Source organism: Coregonus lavaretus, assembly GCF_964263955.1.
Source record: "Coregonus lavaretus genome assembly, chromosome: 6".
Classification (NCBI taxonomy): domain Eukaryota; kingdom Metazoa; phylum Chordata; class Actinopteri; order Salmoniformes; family Salmonidae; genus Coregonus; species Coregonus lavaretus.
In genome coordinates this window covers 30,315,677-30,335,553 of record NC_139993.1, presented here as the reverse complement: position 1 = coordinate 30,335,553, position 19,877 = coordinate 30,315,677, and the positions used below count along the sequence as shown (strand labels likewise).

Sequence of the window (19,877 nt, the reverse complement as noted above, 5' to 3'; positions counted from 1 at the left end):
GGGCCAGTAACCGAAAGGTTGCCTGAATGGACTAGGTGAAAAATCTGTCCATGTGCCCATAAGCAAGGCACTTAACCCTAATTGCTCCTGTAAATCGCTCTGGATAAGAGTGTCTGCTAAAATATACATGTGTAAATTCTCCGAACCTGTTACGAAAAGTAAATTCTGTCCTTAGCTGTATACCCCATCTAATTCTTATCGTACAACATTTTCATTATCATACTGTGGCTACAGGTAGCTTGCTTTATCCCCAATGCAAATCCCCTTGCGTGCGCAGCCTATGACGCCAACGCCCACGAGACGAGAGTTGAATATGGCGGGACTTTATGTTATGCATGTGGTAATGTATCATTCTGAGCTATCCCTGATAGTAGCAACTTGCTACCGTACTTTCTAATTTCTACCAAATTGTAGCCTAGCTGATGTGGTGAGTGGATAAACAAATTAATGTTACACCTCAATCAACTGAGTGAGTATACTGCAAAATCTATTTTCGTGGTATGTCAGGTGACATTCATTTTTGTTGTTGCTCATAACGAAGACTACAGTAGTTAGCTGTCCCTCTGCAAGTGCGAAAGTGATTAGGATTTGTTTTGAAACGAAGGAACAGTAAACCAATAAACTAAAGTTACTTAAGGAACATTTTAGGAAGTAGTAACAGGTCTTTTGTTATTTTGTTTGCGCTATGAAATATCAGCCATGTCTGCCAGTAATATTTTTTAAACGTCATAGCTAGACGCAGATGAATGAAAGCCTCACTACCATAGAAATAAGAATGATAATATTCATTCTTATTTCTATGCTCACCACATTGAGATTATGTCTTCCTGCAGATTTTGGCTAGCTAGCTAGTTACATGGAATCATCTGAATATCTCCTATGTAAGTGGAAAGGCCATCACTGGCCAGCTAAGGTAAGGCAAAGACATTACTAGGCTAGCGTCCTTTGGATACGTGCACATACACAAATTACCACACGTCCCTGTCAGTATCAGATGGAATTGTAAACACGTGGAATCTGTGTACATGTTCTCATAAAAGCTATCGCTAGTACAGTATTTTGGAGGGAAGGGGTGCAGTATTTACCATCCTTTTCACATACGGCTCGTTTCACTTGTACAAGGTTTTGAGAAGGGTGTGCAATTCCAAGAGGAGGAAAGATATGGAAGTGGAAATGTTGGGAGAAGGTCACAGGTAGGCCCCTCTTGTTATTGACAAACTCTGTACTCTTCTCGCTCTGACATGGATACATTCATCAATAACCATTAGAGGAGTGTGTATTTTGTTTTGCAGAGTGTGGGTACAGCAGAAGGAAACACAAGCACTGACCCAAGAATGCATTGAGAGCATCTCTGGACATCTGAGTAAGTCCCACAGCACTTCTCCATGATACAACACTTCTCTGTCAACATACAGTATATTTTTTTATTAACCAGTGCCAGTAAATTATTCCTCCTAACCACAAGTTATCTCATGTCACATGACTAGAGGCATTTGAAGTGGTTCTGTTCGTGTACAATGAGCTTCATTTCCTTTTCAGATATGCAGAGTTGGACACATTTTTTATACTGTCCAACTTCACCTCCCATGTCACCTACAACCCATCAGAAGCAGAGATTATTTCCTTGTAGCTGCCTGGGCCTTTGTGTATTGGTTTTACTCTAGCCAACATTCGGTTCCACTTCAATTTTTCCCGTAGAGATAAACATTTTGGAATTATAAACCTGGCTCACTTTCTGCCGTTTACATAATCTAATTCAGATATGATTTCAGATTAGTGAGTGACTTCTCAGAAGTAGGCCCTGATCTAGTGAGTACTTGTAGGACAATGTGTTGTACAGTTTAATGGAATCCACATTTGCATACTCAATATGTTACTCAACTTACTGCCATAATTGGTGATACTGATGCAAAAGCAGAGCTCTTGATTTGGCAAAAGAATAAAAACCCAACCAGTTGATGTGAAATTATGTAATTCGTCATGCAGCCTAGTTATTTGGCATGATTGATAATCTAGTGTAAAGGGCAGATATTTTGGACATCATGGGATTAGATAAGAGTAAAGATGCTAACACAGACAGTAGGCCTACATGTTCAAATTAGATTATACATGTCTACTACAATGATTTGTTTGCTATTATGTGATCATTGGTTACAATATGATAATGTGTGCTTGCATAGAATGTCACTATTAAATCTCCCACATCACTCTTATTCCAAACTCGTGAAGACTGTGAACAATAATAGTATCTTTCATCCTCGCGCAGGTGATCATGCTTCCAAAAGGAGGGACCCAATAAGAGAATTGAAATACCGGAAAGCACTGCGCTTGGCATTGGATATGCTCCCCTCAGGAGAGACGAGCAGCACTCTGGTTTTAGGAGAACCCAGAACATCCGAAAAGGGAAGAGACCAACAGTTGCCATCGGCCCCTGAAGAGCAAGAAACGAGAGCGAGACGCGCTATCCGAGCAAATGTGAGGCCAAGTCATACAAAAGCAGACCAGGAAAGCACAAAACGTAAAGAGACAGTTGTAGATACTGATGAGAGCTCAAACGAGGTCCTCACAAGCCCTAAGATTAGAAGGAAGTGTTGCAATTGTCAGAGACATCAGAGACGGCGGACCCAGCAAGCCCAGTGGTCCAGCTTCTGTAATTCTAGGAATTTGAGTGAGAATCAGGATACCAGTCCACCAAAGCAGGCCAGACAGAGTCCAACTCTCAATTCGTCACCAGAGAACACTTCAGGCCATTCCAGTCCCAAGTCATGGGCTGCCTATGGCTGTGAGACACACAAGCAAAGGGCAGCCAAGTTCAGACTTGTGTATAGGCTAGCTGAGACACAGGTACTTCTGCACTGCAGACATGACACTAGACACAAATGTCACAAACAGACATCATTTTAATTCATGACAACTAGTCAGTCACCACTGCAACTGATTCAATGCTTTAACATTGCTCTCCACTATTTTCCTTGCTTTTGATGCCATTTGAGTTTGTAATGCCATCATAACAACCATGTCATGGTGTTGTTTATGTCCCCACAGGAGCCTCAGTCTGAGGAAAAAACGGGTTGTGCATCTCAGAAAACAAGTCTAGGTGCAGCTCAAGAGAATGTCACTGTTCCCAGTAAGCCGAATAGATTCTAAGTGCATTCTGAAAGTATTCAGACCCATTGACTTTTTCCACATTTTGTTACGTTACAGCCTTATTCTAAAATTGATCAAATTGTTTTTTTCCCATCATCAATCTACACACAATACCCCATAATGACAAAGCAAAAACAGTCTTCTTGGGTGTGATGCTACAAGCTTGGCACAACTATATTCTCTGCAGATCCTCTCAAGCTCTATCAGGTTGGATGGGGAGTGTTGCGGCACAGCTATTTTCAGATCTCTCCAGAGATGTTCGATCGGGTTCAAGTCTGGGCTCTGCCTGGGCCACTCAAGGACATTCAGAGACTTGTCCCGAAACCACTCCTGCATTGTCTTGGCTGTGTGCTCAGGGTCGATGTCTTGTTGGAAGGGGAACCTTTACCCCAGTCTGAGGTCCTGAGCGCTCTGGAGCAGGTTTTCATCAAGGATCTCTCTGTACTTCGCTCCGTTCATCTTTCCTTCGAGCCTGACTAGTCTCCCAGTCCCTGCCGCTGAAAAACATCCCCACAGCATGATGCTGCCAACACCATGCTTAACCGCAGGGATGGTGCCAGGTTTCCTCCAGACGTGACGCTTGGCATTCAGGCCAAAGAGTTCAATCTTGGTTTCATCAGACCAGAGAATCTTCTTTCTCATAGTCTGAGAGTCCTTTAGGTGCCTTTTAGCAACCTCCAAGCGGGCTGTCATGTGCCTCTTCCTGAGGAGTGACTTCTGGCTGGCCACTCTACCATAAAGGCCTGATTGGTGGAGTGCTGCAGAGATGGTTGTCCTTCTGGAAGGTTCTCCCATCGCCACAGAGGAACTCTGGAGCTCTGTCAGAGTGACCATCGGGTTGTTGGTCACCTCCGTGACCAAGGCCCTTCTCCCATGATTGCTCAGTTTGGCCGGGCGGCCAGCTCTAGGAAGAGTCTTGGTGGTTCCAAACTTCTTCCATTTAAGAATGATGAAGGCCACTGTGTTCTTGGTGACCTTCAATGCAGCAGAAAGTTTTTGGTAGCCTTCCCCAGATCTGTGCCTCGACACAAACCTGTCTCGGAGCTCTACGGACAATTCTTTCGACCTCATGGCTTGGTTTTTGCTCTGACATGCTTTTACAGTGAGGGGAAAAAAGTATTTGATCCCCTGTTGATTTTGTATGTTTGCCCACTGACAAAGACATGATCAGTCTATAATTTTAATGGTAGGTTTATTTGAACAGTGAGAGACAGAATAACAACAACAAAAATCCAGAAAAACGAATGTCCAAAATGTTGTAAATTGATTTGCATTTTAATGAGAGAAATAAGTATTTGACCCCTCTGCAAAACATGACTTAGTACTTGGTGGCAAAACCCTTGTTGGCAATCAGAGGTCAGACGTTTCTTGTAGTTGGCCACCAGGTTTGCACACATCTCAGGAGGGATTTTGTTCCACTCCTCTTTGCAGATCTTCTCCAAGTCATTAAGGTTTCGAGGCTGACGTTTGGCAACTCGAACCTTCAGCTCCCTCCACAGATTTTCTATGGGATTAAGGTCTGGAGACTGGCTAGGCCACTCCAGGACCTTAATGTGCTTCTTCTTGAGCCACTCCTTTGTTGCCTTGGCCGTGTGTTTTGGGTCATTGTCATGCTGGAATACCCATCCACAACCCATTTTCAATGCCCTGGCTGAGGGAAAGAGGTTCTCACCCAAGATTTGACGGTACATGGCCCCATCCATCGTCCCTTTGATGCGGTGAAGTTGTCCTGTCCCTTTAGCAGAAAAATACCCCCAAAGCATAATGTTTCCACCTCCATGTTTGATGGTGGGGATGGTGTTCTTGGGGTCATAGGCAACATTCCTCCTCCTCCAAACACGGCGAGGAGAGTTGATGCCAAAGAGCTCGATTTTGGTCTCATCTGACCACAACACTTTCACCCAGTTCTCCTCTGAATCATTCAGATGTTCATTGGCAAACTTCAGACGGGCATGTATATATGCTTTCTTGAGCAGGGGGACCTGGCGGGCGTGCAGGATTTCAGTCCTTCACGGCGTAGTGTGTTACCAATTGTTTTCTTGGTGACTATGGTCCCAGCTGCCTTGAGATCAGTGACAAGATCCTCCCGTGTTTTTCTGGGCTGATTCCTCACCGTTCTCATGATCATTGCAACTCCACGAGGTGAGATCTTGCATGGAGCCCCAGGCCGAGGGAGATTGACAGTTCTTTTGTGTTTCTTCCATTTGCGAATAATCACACCAACTGTTGTCACCTTCTCACCAAGCTGCTTGGCAATGGTCTTGTAGCCCAATCCAGCCTTGTGTAGGTCTACAATCTTGTCCCTGACATCCTTGGAGAGCTCTTTGGTCTTGGCCATGGTGGAGAGTTTGGAATCTGATTGATTGCTTCTGTGGACAGGTGTCTTTTATACAGGTAACAAGCTGAGATTAGGAGCACTCCCTTTAACAGTGTGCTCCTAATCTCAGCTCGTTACCTGTATAAAAGACACCTGGGAGCCAGAAATCTTTCTGATTGAGAGGGGGTCAAATACTTATTTCCCTCATTAAAATGCTAATCAATTTATAACATTTTTTACATGTGTTTTTCTGGATTTTGTTGTTGTTATTCTGTCTCTCACTGTTCAAATAAACCTACCATTAAAATTATAGACTGATCATTTCTTTGTCAGTGGGCAAACGTACAAAATCAGCAGGGGATCAAATACTTTTTTCCCTCACTGTATATAGACAGGTGTGCCTTTCCAAATCATGTTCAATCGATTGAATTTACCACAGGTGGACTCCAATCAAGTTGTAAAATCATCTTAAGGATGATCAATGGAAACAGGATGCACTTGAGCTCAATTTCAAGTCTCATAGGAAAGGTTCTGTATACTTATGTAAATAAGATATTTCTGTTTTTATTTTTGTCATTATGGGGTATTGTGCGTAGATTGATGAGGATTTTTTTATGTAATCCATTTTAGAATAAGGCCTAACGTAACAAAATGTGGAAAAAGTCAAGGGGTCTGAATACTTTCCGAAAGCACTGTATGTCATTCAATGGAAGCAGGAACACTTGAATTTTCCATTTGAAGATTGTAGATCGGAAACAGTTGGTACGTGTGAAATTTGTGTCCCTGCATAGGTGTGGCCGATGTGTCAAGTGATTTGAGCCTTACTCCACCTTCTTCATACCCACTGCAAACGCTCCAAGTGGCCTTCGACGAACAGGATGTCAGTAGTCTGGATGATGAGGAGGATGATGACCTACCCAGTTTCACTTCGCCAAAAAGTAAGCTAGTTTTACACGTCTCTAAACTGCATTTCTCATATGGAATCTGTATGATATTGTGTCATTGGTTTACTGAGTTATGAAAGATTGGATGATTTTATTTTTGTGCACCGCAGAAACCCTGTCCATCACAAAGGGAGCCTGTGTCTGGTGTAAATATCGACGTTGCCCCTTCTGGCCTGCTATGGTAATTTTCATTAGTCCAATTGATTTCTAGTATGCTTTCTATCATTAGTGATTTGGAATGGGACTGCACTTACACTTGCATGTATGACATGTTCGCTTCTCATGTCATCATCAGGTCATGTATGTTTCCTGTAAAGAGAAGAAAGCCAGCGTTGTGTTCATCGACACATTTCTTTTCACACAGAAGAGGAAGAGGTGAGCATCTTCAGTAATACTAATAATGATTGTAGATATGAAAGTGTAGATGTTTTCAGACATCATTGATACTGGGGAGCTGTTTTCATGTGCGGTTATTAGCTGTAACCAATGATCTCTATGTAAACAAGATGAATATGTATGTTTATGGCTCTAACCTTAAGGAATTTGGTCTTTACGAAAGAAGGCAGGAAGTGAACATGAATCATTCGCATAGTTCTGCCCTACTGTGGCTCCAAGGTACAGTTGAAGTCGGAAGTTTACAGTAAAGAGTCCTATATCGACATAACCTGAAAGGCTGCTCAGCAAGGAAGAAGCCACTGCTCCAAAACCACCATAAAAAAGCCAGACTACGGTTTGCAACTGCACATGGGGACAAAGATCGTACTTTTTGGAGAAATGTCCTCTGGTCTGATTAAACAAAAATAGAACTGTTTGGCCATAATGACCATCGTTATGTTTAGAGGAAAAAGGGGGAAGCTTGCAAGCCGAAGAACACCATCCCAACCGTGAAGCACGGGGGTGGCAGCATCATGCTGTGGGGGTGCTTTGCTGCATGAGGGACTGGTGCACTTCGCAAAATAGATGGCATCATGAGGAAGGAAAATGATGTAGATATATTGAAGCAACATCTCAAGACATCAGTCAGGAAGTTAAAGCTTGGTCGCAAATGGGTCTTCCAAATGGACAATGACCCCAAGCATACTTCCAAAGTTGTGGCAAAATGGCTTAAGCTGAAATAAATCATTCTCTCTACTATTATTCTGACATTTTCACATTCTTAAAATAATGTGGTGATCCTAACTGACCTAAGACAGGGAATTTTTACTAGGATTAAATGTCAGGAATTGTGAAAAACTGAGTTTAAATGTATTTGGCTAAGGTGTATGTACATTTCCGACTTCAACTGTAAGTAATATATTTATTTAGTGACACGACTTTGACGGATGAATAAAACATTTTATTTTACCCTTCTTTAGCGTCAAGGTCTCCTTAAAGAATATCAAGCCCTTTGACTGTGAGGAGTCAAATGAGTTGGTGGTGAGATTTTGCTTTACTTGCACTTAAAGTATATGATAAATATTATGTAATTAATGTGCCATGGTTGACTTCCAAATATTGACATGTATAACCAGTTTTCCATCCAAGCTTTTATGCAAGTAAAATACATGTCAGGTAAAAATAGCACGACAGGCCTGATCGAAACATCAAATTTGTCCGTAAACATTCCGACAAAAATAAAATATGCTAGACAAGGTGAGATCTTTTCGTGTCTGTAAAATGTATTATGCGAGAAATATTGATATAATAACCATCATATCGAAGTAAATGTGGAGTCACGCGATGACATGTTGTGTTATCCTCCCAGTATGACTCGGGGAAATCATGCAGTTTATTAGGCTACAGATGAAATACGTCACAGGATGGTGACAGTGCAACTTGATGAGCTTGATGCTCCTTTCCAATAAATATTGAGGATCTTATTCAAATGACATGATAATCGATGCTTGTCTGCCGTTTGACAAATACAAATAATCTCGCTCTTTTGTCCAAAATAATCTCATCATGTAGGCTTTACCCATACTGTATCTGCGAGCTGTTGGCTAGGGCGCACGTGCCAAGACCAGAGTGGGTACATTCGCTATGTAACGCAATTTTATTTGTGACAAAACCATCAGTAGACTTGAAAATGTGATGGAAACCCATTTAACTTGTATTTTTTTATTCGTTACATGGGAATTTAACCGCAAAAGTTATTTTTATGGAAATTTGATGGAAACACATCTGATTTTTTTATATTTGCATGAAAATCAGTCACCAATTGGATGGAAACCTAGCTATTTGTATTTACCTACTGTCTATATGTTACTTCAGTTGACGTATGTATGGAGAATGTGAGGTGAAATGTGGGTATCTCTCACAGGACAAAGCCAAGGAGAAATATGGTACTGCCATCCACCATTGCCTGAAGCTTATTGGTGACTATAGAATTCGCCTTGGTAAGAGAACCGTCAAACATAGGAGGTTAGGGTTTGACTCTGTGTCCAATGTTTTCAGTTGGATATGCAGTACACAATGTTTGGTAGCTAGTGTTTCAATCAATTGAACTTCCAAGCCTGCATGTAATTGAATGACCAGGGAATCAAATGTTTATGCATTTCTTCCCTCAGGTTGTGGTTCATTTTCCGGTTCCCTCATTGAGTATGTTGCTGATGACATCAGTAAGTTTTTAAATGGCCTGTGTTCAAAGTCATTTTTTGTGCCTATTTCATTGCTATGTAATGCCAATTCCTAGCTACAAGCAAGCAAGTCAGGTACTTGCAGCTTCCACAGACATGACAGGAACAACTATCAAAACAAACCATTTGCCAAGGAGGCGATAGTAGAATGAGGATATGGAGCAACATTTCTTGACAGGAACCTGCATACCCTGGTTGATAACAATGGGGCATTCTTCTCTATGAACCAGTGTGAAAGTTAAAACATTTTGTTTAACATTGCAAATTGTTCATTGTATAATAATTATTGCCAATTCCAATGTATCCCTCCTATTTGTGCTCCTGCCCTCCAGGCATCCCTATGAGAAAGCTGTACCGTCACGACCTGTCTGACAGTTACTTGGCCTCGCCAAGGCAAGACATGGAGGACCAGGGCAGTTACCAGGGGACTCCGGAAGACCATGCGACCACTGAGGGCAGTGACCAGGACCAGGAGCCACAGGTCTCCAAGAGACTGCTACCTGACCGTGCCAAGGCTGCACGGGACCGGGCCAACGACAAACTACTGAAGTTCATCGTCGATAAAAGAGGCGTGGAGAGGCACTTGCAGGTCAGAGAGTTAGTAAACTGAGGGAAGAAGAGAGTAAAACTTAGCTTATCCCTGAGCAATAGTTAGGCATCTTTTCTTCTCTTTTCTCCATATCATAGGCTATTATCAGCGGTCAGGTGGTGTCCAAGTGGCTGAAGGCCTTCCACAAGGCCAGTGGTCAAGCAGTGGACCCCTACTTTGAGACGGACCATCAGGTGGAGCAGGTTTTCACTTACCTCAGGAGCATCATGGTGGAAGCCTCGCAAAGTCTGCCAGAGTTAGACCAGATCCGCTTCATCCTCGAAGTGCTCTTACCAGAGGTGAATCAATGTCTTGAGTGTTGTTGCAGATTGGTCCTAGATTTGTACATGCACAAAGAGCATGACAACGATTGTGAGAGTTAGCTATCACAGTGATGCGCATTCAAATGCGACCAGGCTAGTGTTCTTGTAGTAGTATGCAAATAAGAACTATATGTCATTCAAATGTGTTTTTGTATCCTATGCTCTCCAACTGTCCTTTCTTTTATTCCATCTCACAAGTTTGATCTTTTCAGGCTGTCATCCATGGAATCTCGGAGGTCAATGACATCCCTGGTAAAGGCCGAAGATAAATACTCACAAGGGCCTGGCATCAGTAATAGGTGAGAGGTTGACTCTGTATTTGTCTGTTATTTTTTGTGATTTCATGGACTGTAGCTTGTTTTTATTTTGCTGATACTATTTCCCTTTAATCATTTCAGAGAGCGAGAGGAGTTTGACCTTATGATTTTGCAGCAGATGAAGAAAAGGCACTGCAGAAAAGATCAAGAATAAGAAGGGTTGTGTGTTCTGTTTCAGGTCTGCATTGGCTAATGCCACTTCAAGTGTTTATATTGTTCATAGGTTACATACTCTTTATTTTTGAATGAATGTATTTGTATACTGAACAAAAATATAAATGCAACATGCAACAATTTCAAAGATTTTACTGAGTTACAGTTCATATAAGGAAATCAGTCAATTGAAATAAATTCATTAGGCCCTAATCTATGGATTTCACATGACTGGGAATACAGATATGCATCTGTTGGTCACAGATACCTTTATAAAAAAGGTATGGGCGTGGATCAGTATCTGGTGTTACCACTATTTACAGTTGAAGTCGGTAGTTTACATATACTTAGGTTGGAGTCATTTAAACTTGTTTTTCAACCACTCCACAAATTTCTTGTTAACAAACTATAGTTTTGGCAAGTCTGTTAGGACATCTACTTTGTGCATGACACAAGTAATTTTTCCAACAATTGTTTGTAGACAGATTATTTCACTTATAATTCACTGTATCACAATTCTAGTGAGTCAGAAGTTTACATAAACTAAGTTGACTGTGCCTTTAAACAGCTTGGAAAATTCAAGAAAATGATGTCATGGCTTTAGAAGCTTCTGATAGGCTAATTGACATCATTTGAGTCAATTGGAGGTGTACCAGTGGATGTATTTCAAGGCCTACCTTCAAACTCAGTGCCTCTTTGCTTGACATCATGGGAAAATCAAAAGAAATCAGCCAAGACCTCAGAAAAAAATGTGTAGACCTCCACAAGTCTGGTTCATCCTTGGGAGCAATTTCCAAATGCCTGAAGGTACCACGTTCATCTGTACAATCAATAGTACGCAAGAATAAACACCATGGGACCATGCAGCTGTCATACCGCTCAGGGAGGAGACGCTATCTGTCTCCTAGAGATTAACGAACTTTGGTGCGAAAAGTGCAAATCAATCCCAGAACAACAGCAAAGGACCTTGTGAAGATGCTGGAGGAAACAGGTACAAAGGTATCTATATCCACAGTAAAACAAGTCCTATATCGACATAACCTGAAAGGCCGCTCAGCAGGGAAGAAGCCACTGCTCCAAAACCACCATAAAAAAGCCAGACTACGGTTTGCAACTGCACATGGGGACAAAGATCGTACTTTTTGGAGAAATGTCCTCTGGTCTGATGAAACAAAAATAGAACTGTTTGGCCATTATGACCATCATTATGTTTGGAGGAAAAAGGGGAACTTGCAAGCCAAAGAACACCATCCCAACCGTGAAGCACAGGGGTGGCAGCATCATGCTGTGGGGGTGCTTTGCTGCAGGAGGGACTGGTGCACTTCAGAAAATAGATGGCATCATGAGGAAGGAAAATTAGGTGGATATATTGAAACAACATCTCAAGACATCAGTCAGTAAGTTAAAGCTTGGTCCCAAATGGGTCTTCCAAATGGACAATGACCCCAAGCATACTTCCAAAGTTGTGGCAAAATGGCTGAAGGACAACAAAGTCAAGGTATTGGAGTGGCCATCACAAAGCCCTGACATCAATCCTATAGAAAATGTTTGGCCAGAACTGAAAAAACGTGTGCGAGCAAGGAGGCCTACAAACCTCTCAGTTACACCAGCTCTGTCAGGAGGAATGGGCCAAAATTCCCCCAACTTATTGTGGGAAACTTGTGGAAGGCTACCTGAAACGTTTGACCCAAGTTAAACAATTTAAAGGCAATGTTACCACATACTAATTGAGTGTATGTAAACTTCTGACCCACTGGGAATGTGATGAAATAAATAAAAGCTGAAATAAATCATTCTCTCTACTATTATTCTGACATTTCACATTCTTAAAATAAAGTAGTGATCCTAACTGACCTAAGACAGGGAATTTTTACTAGGATTAAATGTCAGGAATTGTGAAAACTGAGTTTTAATGAATTTGGCTAAGGTGTATGTAAACTTCCGACTTCAACTGTACCTCATGCAGCGTGACCTCTTCTTCACATAAAGTTGATCAGGATGTTGAGTGTGGTCTGTGGAACTCCTCTTCAATGGCTGTGTGAAGTTGCTGGATATTGGCGGGAACTGGAACACGCTTACACGTCGATCCAGCACATCCCAAACATACTCAATGGGTGACATTTCTGGTGAGAATGCAGGCCATGGAAGAACTGGGACATTTTCCAGGAATTGTGTACAGATCCTTGCAACATGGGGCCTGTGCATTATCATGCTGAAACATGAGGTGATGGCGGCGGATGAATGGCATGACAATGGGCCTCAGGATCTCGTCACGGTATATCTGTGCATTCAAATTGCCATTGATAAAATGCAATTGTGTTTGTTGTCCATAGCTTATGCCTGCCCATACCATAACCCCACCACCACCACCATGGGGCACTCTCTTCACAACGTTGAGATCAGCAAACCGCTAACCCATATGACGCCATATACGTGGTCTGCGGTTGTGAGGCCGGTTGGATGTACTGCCATATTCTCTAAAACGATGTTGGAGGCGGTTTATGGTAGAGAAATTAACATTAAATTCTCTGGCAACAGTTCTGGTGGACATGCCAATTGCACGCTCCCTCAAAACTTGAGATATCTGTGGCATCGTGTTGTGTGATAAAACGGCACATTTTAGAGTGGTCTTTATTGTCCCCAGCACAAGGTGCACCTGTGTAATGATCATGATGTTTAATCAGATTCTTGCTATGCCAAACCTGTCAGGTGGATGGATTATCTTGGCAAAGGGGAAATGCTCACTAACAAGGATGTAAACTTTGAGAGAAATATGCTTCTTGTGCGTATGGAAAATACCTGGGATCTTTTATTTCAGCTCATGAAACATGGGACCAACACTTTACATGTAGCATTTATATTTTTGTGCAGCTATAACGGTGGTGGTTTGTTTCTTTTCAATGGCTTTCCCCCCTAAAATTATTTTCTTGAGCTACAGTTGAATGGAATCCACAATTGCATACTCCATATGTTACTCAACTTCCTGCCATAATTGGTGATACTGATGCAAAAGTAGAGCTCTTGATTTTGCAAAAAAATCCTAGTTAAAGTGAAATTAGGTAATTTGTCATGGTCTTGTTATTTGGCATGATTGATCATCTAGTGTGAAGGGCAGAGATATATATATATAAAAGTCCTAACAGACTTCACACTAGATGATATATATATATATATACACACACATTGATGTAGCTATAATGGTGGTGGTTGGTTTCTTTTCAATGTCTTGTTTTCCTTTACAATTATTTTAATGAGCTTGTTACTATTATTCTGGGTGAGGTATGTTTCTGTCGCCAAAGCACAATCTCAGTATGAAAGCAATACAATTACTTTGTTGTTTTTCACACAAGTGTGTTTGCTTCATTAATTGCCGCATATTTTTTCTGTTGCAAAGCTGTATAAAGGTGGTAATAAACCTACATAACCCAGAATCCATACCGTCAATCAGGAAATGACGTAGATGCGCATGCGTTGAGTGCCTTCACTTCCAAAACAACACGCGCGCTGTTCCAAGATGTCCGCGCCTATGGAAATAGTTCTGAGTGCTGATTCGGGTGGACAGCTATGGAACTGTGCCGTTTTGGAACTCCATTCGGGTACAAATCTCTTGGCCTATCGAGGCGGCAATACTTCTTCGAGGTCCCTCACAGTTTTGAATGGAGAGTACATCCTCGGAGCCCAACTCGGGAAAAACTTCATCAACGTGTGGGAAATCCAGAGAAAGGTAGCTAGCTAGCTTGCTACGGGCGCGAGCGCTGTTAATAGCTTGCTATCTGGAGATAATGCACTGAAAGGTCTCTGGACATAGCTAGTTAACGTTACATATGGCTAGCTTGTTTGTTCGAATGTCTGTATAGTTAGCTAGTTTAGCAAGGTGGCTAACGTTATTCATTGTGAAAAGTGTTTTCTATGTGTAAATGCCGTTAGCTGGATACTGGATAGAAGATGGGCCTAACTTACACGGGGATGAATACACAAATCACAGTGTCAATAATAATAATAATAATAATATGCCATTTAGCAGACGCTTTTATCCAAAGCGACTTACAGTCATGCGTGCATACATTTTAGTGTATGGGTGGTCCCGGGGATCGAACCCACTACCTTGGCGTTACAAGCGCCGTGCTCTACCAGCTGAGCTACAGAGGACCACACAATCAGTCATACAGATGACCAGTAGTGTTCTTGAATTCTAGTCCTGAATCACAAGGTACGGTGCCTTCGTAAAGTATTCAGACCCCTTGACTTTTTCCAAATGTTGTTACTTTACAGCCTTATTCAAAAATGGATTAAATAAAAAAAATCCTCAGCAATCTACACACAATACCCCATAATGACAAAGCGAAAACAGGTTTTTAGAAATGTTTGCAAATGTTTTAAAAATGAAATACAGATAACTTATTTATGTAGGTATTCAGCCCTTTGCTATGAGACTGGAAATTGAGCTGAAGTGCATCCTGTTTCCATTGATCATCCTTGAGATGTTTCTACAACTTGATTGGAGTCCACCTGTAGTAAATTAAATTGATTGGACACGATTTGGAAATGCACACACCTGTCTATATATGGTCCCACAGTTGACAGTGCATGTCAAAGCAAAAACCAAGCCATGAGGTCAAAGAAAAAAAACAAGCCATGAATTGTCCGTAGAGCGCCGGGACATGATTGTGTCGAGGCACAGATCTGGGGAAGGGTACCAAAACATTTCTGCAGCATTGAAGGTGACCAAGAACACAGTGGCCTCCATCATTCTTAAATGAAAGAAGTTTGGAACCACCAAGAATCTTCCTTGAGCTGGCCGGGGGAGAAGGGCCTTGGTCAGGGAGGTGACCAAGAACCTGATGGTCACTCTGACAGAGCTCTAGAGTTCCTCTGTGTAGATGGGAGAACCTTCCAGAAGGACAACCATATCTGCAGCACTCCACCAATCAGGCCTTTATGGTAGAGTGGCCAGACGGAAGCCACTCCTCAGTAAAAGGCACATGACGGCCTGCTTGGAGTTTGCCAAAAGGCACCTAAAGACTCTCAGATCATGAGAAACAAGATTCTCTGGTCTGATGAAACCAAGGTTGAACTCTTTGGCCTGCCTAGCGTCACGTCTGGAGGAAACCTGGCACCATCCCTACGGTGAAGCATGGTGGTGGCAGCATCATGCTGTGGGGATGTTTTTTAGCGGCAGGGACTGAGAGACTAGTCAGGATCAAGGCAAAGATGAACAGAGCAAAGTACAGAGAGATCCTTGATGAAAACCTGCTCCAGAGTGCTCAGGACCTCAGACTGGGGCGAAGGTTCACCTTTCAACAGGACAGCAACCCTAAGCACACAGCCAAGACAACGCAGGAGTGGCTTCGGGACAAGTCTATGAATGTCCTTGAGTGGCCCAGCCAGAGCCTGGACTTGAACCCGTTCTAACATTTCTGGAGAGACCTGAAAATAGCTGTGCAGCAATGCTCCCCATCCAACCTGACAGAGCTTGAGGATCTGCAGAGAAGAATGGGAGAAACTCCCCAAATACAGGTGTGCCAAGCTTGTAGCGTCATACCCAAGAAGACTTGAGGCTGTAATCGCTGCCAAAGGTGCTTCAACAAAGTACTGAATAAAGGGTCTGAGTACTTATGTAAATGTGATATTTCAGTTTTTAAAAATTGATTTGTCATTATGGGGTATTGTGTGTAGATTGATGAGGGGGGAAAAAAACAAACAATTAAATCAATTTTAGAATAAGGCTGGAACGTAACAAAATGTGGAAAAAGTCAAGGGGTCTGAATACTTTCCGAAGGCACTGCATGCCTTTGGCCTTGTTCTAGTCCAGCACTAACACACTTCATTAATCTAATCACCAGTTGAATCAGGTGCATTAGGACTGGACTGGAACATTATTCTTCACACCATGGGGGTGTCTAGACTTGAAGAATATTGGGGCAGTGATGGTACACTCCATATTACTATAATGACAATACAGGTGACTTTCAAAATAAAGGAAACGCTTGAGTAAATGAGGGATAGAAATTACACAGGTGTGTTTCTTGAGTTAAGATGAGGGGCGGCAGGTAGCTTAGTGGGTAAGAGCGTTGTGCCAGTAACCGAAAGGTCACTGGTTCTAATCCCCGAGCCCACTAGGTGAAAAATCTGTCGATGTGCCTTTAAGCAAGGCACTTAACCCTAATTGCTCCTGTAAGTCGCTCTGGATAAGAGCGTCTGCTAGATAACTAAAATGTAAATTAAGCAATTAACATCCCATTATTCTTAGGGTCATGTATAACAATGCACCGTTGTCCATTATTTTGACTACCATGGCTAGAAGAAGAGATCTGTGACTTTGAAAGAGGGGTCTCAAAGAAGCATAGGGGGTTTAAAGGCTGTTTGTGCGTTTCAATCACCATATCTCAACCTAATTGAACATTTATGGGAGATTCTGGAGCGGCACCTGAGACAGCGTTTTCCACCACAATCAACAAAACCCCAAATGATGGAATTTCTTGTAGAAAAATGGTGTCACATCCCTCCAATAGAGTTCCAGACACTTGTAGAATCTATGCCAAGGCACATTGAAACTGTTCTGGCGGCTCGTGGTGACACAATGACATATTACAATGTTTTAAGTTGATGTTTCCTTTATTTTGGCAGTCACCTGTACATTCATGGTGTGGAATTATGCATAACATAACACACTACTTTTATGTGAACTATATTGTTCCAGTGGGTGAACAAGATGTGGAGGTCATATTAAAATGCTGACGTTCGTTTTATCTGTGGAATAAAGCAAACATGTTTTTGTGACAATAGTCTTAAAGGTTGCCTGAATAAATGAATGTCTATAGAATTAGAAGCAAATACCGGCATTGGCTACAAAGCCAATGGAACTAAATATCCCATTCTGTTGTAGGCTAACAGGCATCAAACATATACATATTTTTTATTTCAGGATCAGCTGCAGCAGAAAATTGTGTGCCCTGGGATTGTGACATGCCTGACTGCATCCCCCAATGGCCTGTACTTGGTGGCAGGCATTGCTGAGGCCATCTACTTATGGGAGGTGAGACAGATATGTGACCGACCGCCTCGATTCAGTCTTATGTAGCAACATTTGAAATTGTTTTTTTTTTTTTTTTTTTTTACATTGGATGAAAGTAGAGACTCAGAGCTAGAAAATGGTTTATCATACACTGCAGTTGAAGACCAATGGGAAAGTAATTCTGCTTTGAAAGTTGATCATCTTGTAACCCCACTTTTGAGAAAATGGCCTTGAATGTTTTGGTACACCTACTCTTCTTTGTCTACACCCATTCAGCATCGTTCACACCCTCTTAAGCCTTAGCCCCACCTATCTCTTTAAGGATTCATGTAAGGTCATTTGCTAAACAGAGTGATTAGTTTAGTAAACAATCAAAGATTTCAAGACTAAAAGTGGTGAAAGTAGTAGCCTACAATAAGGAAAAACACCAGGTAAAAATACACTTTATCTAGTCCTTGGCCTTTATCCTAAACTGACTTTGGTGCAGGTCATGTTGTTCTTCACATTACTGTCTCTGGTAAACACACTATATCAAATAAAATAAAAAGTTGATTTGTCACATGCACAGGATACAGAAGGTGTAAACAGTATAGTGAAGGAGTTACTTACATTGTAGCAATGTCAAAAACAGTGTCCAGATAAAAAAATATTGTATAATTATTAGATGACGCTTACTTGACACGTGTCTAAATTGATGGGTCATGTGAAGGAAATGCTATAACCAACCCCCAGCCACATCTAGCTAACTGGATTGGTCACTATTGTCTAGACATGTACAAATGTTCATGAAATACAATAGATGGCCGTAATCGCCCCCAGACACACCTGGTTAACTTGGTGGGGTCATGTAATCATCTGGCGGAGTGTTTTGTTTAGACATGTACTAGTAGCTAGCTAGCTAAACAATGAACCGGCAAAATCCAATCTCGTACTACTACCAACCAATACAAACATTTTCATAGCTGTAGTATGAATCAGCAGGTAGCTAAAGCTAACCAACCAGGTTCAATGTTAGCTAGCTAACATTAGGCTATAACTAAGAATGCAAATGGTTTTCTGATTTAGAATAATATTACTACAGAGATGATACACATAACGTTAGCTAGCGAGCCAGCATGCTAACGTTCGCTAGCTAGCGAACAGTACGCTTTAACTTGCAATGAAAACGACTTTCTGACCAAATTAGAAACATATAATATCTGAAAATGTAGCTAGACTCTTACCCGTATACATGGATGAATGCTTCACAACAGACTGGAACCATTTAACTCCGTTTTGTTTGTAGCTACATCTTGTTTGGCCAGCGTTGTGTCAAGTCACTCCGGTTCACACTGACTGTGGCATGTGCAGAAAGTGGCAAATCTCTTTTTCCAACTGATCTGTCGATAGCGCCTGCTAAATTCAGGGCATCAATGTTGTTGAGAAAAGTAGCAAAACTTTATGTAGTTCTCGATGGCTAACTTTATATTTCTAAAAACGGCGCGGTAGAAAGGACTATCAACACATACTGAGCAGCTCACGTTATAAACAGAAGCATGCTACATGGCAGACGAATCCAAACTCATCTCCCGGCATGTCCAGCCCATCCATAATCTCAGCCAATCATGGCTAGTGGGAAGATTCCTGTCTTTTTCCATGGCTAAACCAACTAGACTCCTAATTTAACAATTTAATTTGTATTTACGGATGGAATACAAGTTTGTTATTAAGGCACATGAAAGTTCACATGTTCCAGAAGGCATTTCTGCCAAAAAATGCATTTTCATAAGTAAAATGTTTATGTTGAAATGCCTCTCCTGTGAAGTAGTGACTGCGACATACACCTAGTTTCCCGAAACGAGTCACATATAGAACATCAGCAGAGGGGATGTCATAGCTATTCAAATTCACATTTGTGTAATGTGTACGGGATGACTACACTATAGCTGACGTATAATCTTCTCCTCAATGCCTCTGTACTACTTTGAGGATAACATTATCGGTCCTGGACTGGAGTTGTGAGGAAGCTACAGCTAGGCCTAATGTTTGACCTACAGTACCAGTCAAAAGATTGGACACACCTACTCATTCAAGGGTTTTTCTTTATTTTTACTATTTTTTACATTTTAGAATAATAGTGAAGACATCAAAACTATGAAATAACACATGGAATCATGTAGTAACGCAAAAAGTGTTAAACAAATCAAAATATGTTTTATATTTGAGATTCTTCAAATAGCCACCCTTTGCCTTGATGACAGCTTTGCACACTCTTGGCATTCTCTCAACCAGCTTCACCTGGAATGCTTTTTCAACAGTCTTGAAGGCAAGGCAGCAGCTACTCTTCCTGGGGTCCAAACATATTAAAGCACTTACGTTACATATAAAACAAAATATATATAACAGTACATCATATGACATTATTACACCACTACCTGTTTTAAAAATCTGATTCTACTGCTTGCATCAGTTACCTGA

At 41.6% G+C, this 19,877-nt stretch overlaps 2 protein-coding genes across 3 annotated transcripts in view; both read left to right on the top strand.

The window, feature by feature from the left end:
• The first annotated feature begins 353 nt into the window (after window positions 1-353).
• On the top strand, window positions 354-10,456 carry LOC311130925 (PWWP domain-containing DNA repair factor 3B-like). The gene is given in 17 exon segments (XM_084163737.1): window positions 354-427; window positions 834-913; window positions 1,123-1,193; window positions 1,269-1,363; window positions 2,267-2,475; window positions 3,046-3,127; window positions 6,256-6,402; window positions 6,519-6,589; window positions 6,704-6,783; window positions 7,764-7,824; window positions 8,708-8,783; window positions 8,955-9,005; window positions 9,356-9,612; window positions 9,711-9,911; window positions 10,148-10,179; window positions 10,181-10,234; window positions 10,334-10,456. Coding segments are annotated over 16 exon segments (1,617 nt in total). The 5' UTR covers window positions 354-427; window positions 834-856; the 3' UTR covers window positions 10,407-10,456.
• A 3,438-nt stretch (window positions 10,457-13,894) lies between these two features.
• LOC311131410 (WD repeat-containing protein 18) overlaps window positions 13,895-19,877 on the top strand; it is a 115,094-nt gene continuing 109,111 nt past the window's right edge. Inside the window, exons 1-2 of one of the 2 annotated variants that reach the window (XM_084164376.1) lie at window positions 13,895-14,129; window positions 17,331-17,441. In XM_084164376.1, the coding sequence (XP_084020502.1) occupies window positions 13,920-14,129; window positions 17,331-17,441 (321 nt within the window). In that variant the 5' untranslated portion in view covers window positions 13,895-13,919. The remainder of the gene's footprint in view (window positions 14,130-17,330; window positions 17,442-19,877) is intronic. The other variant, XM_084164377.1, reaches the window with a different exon arrangement.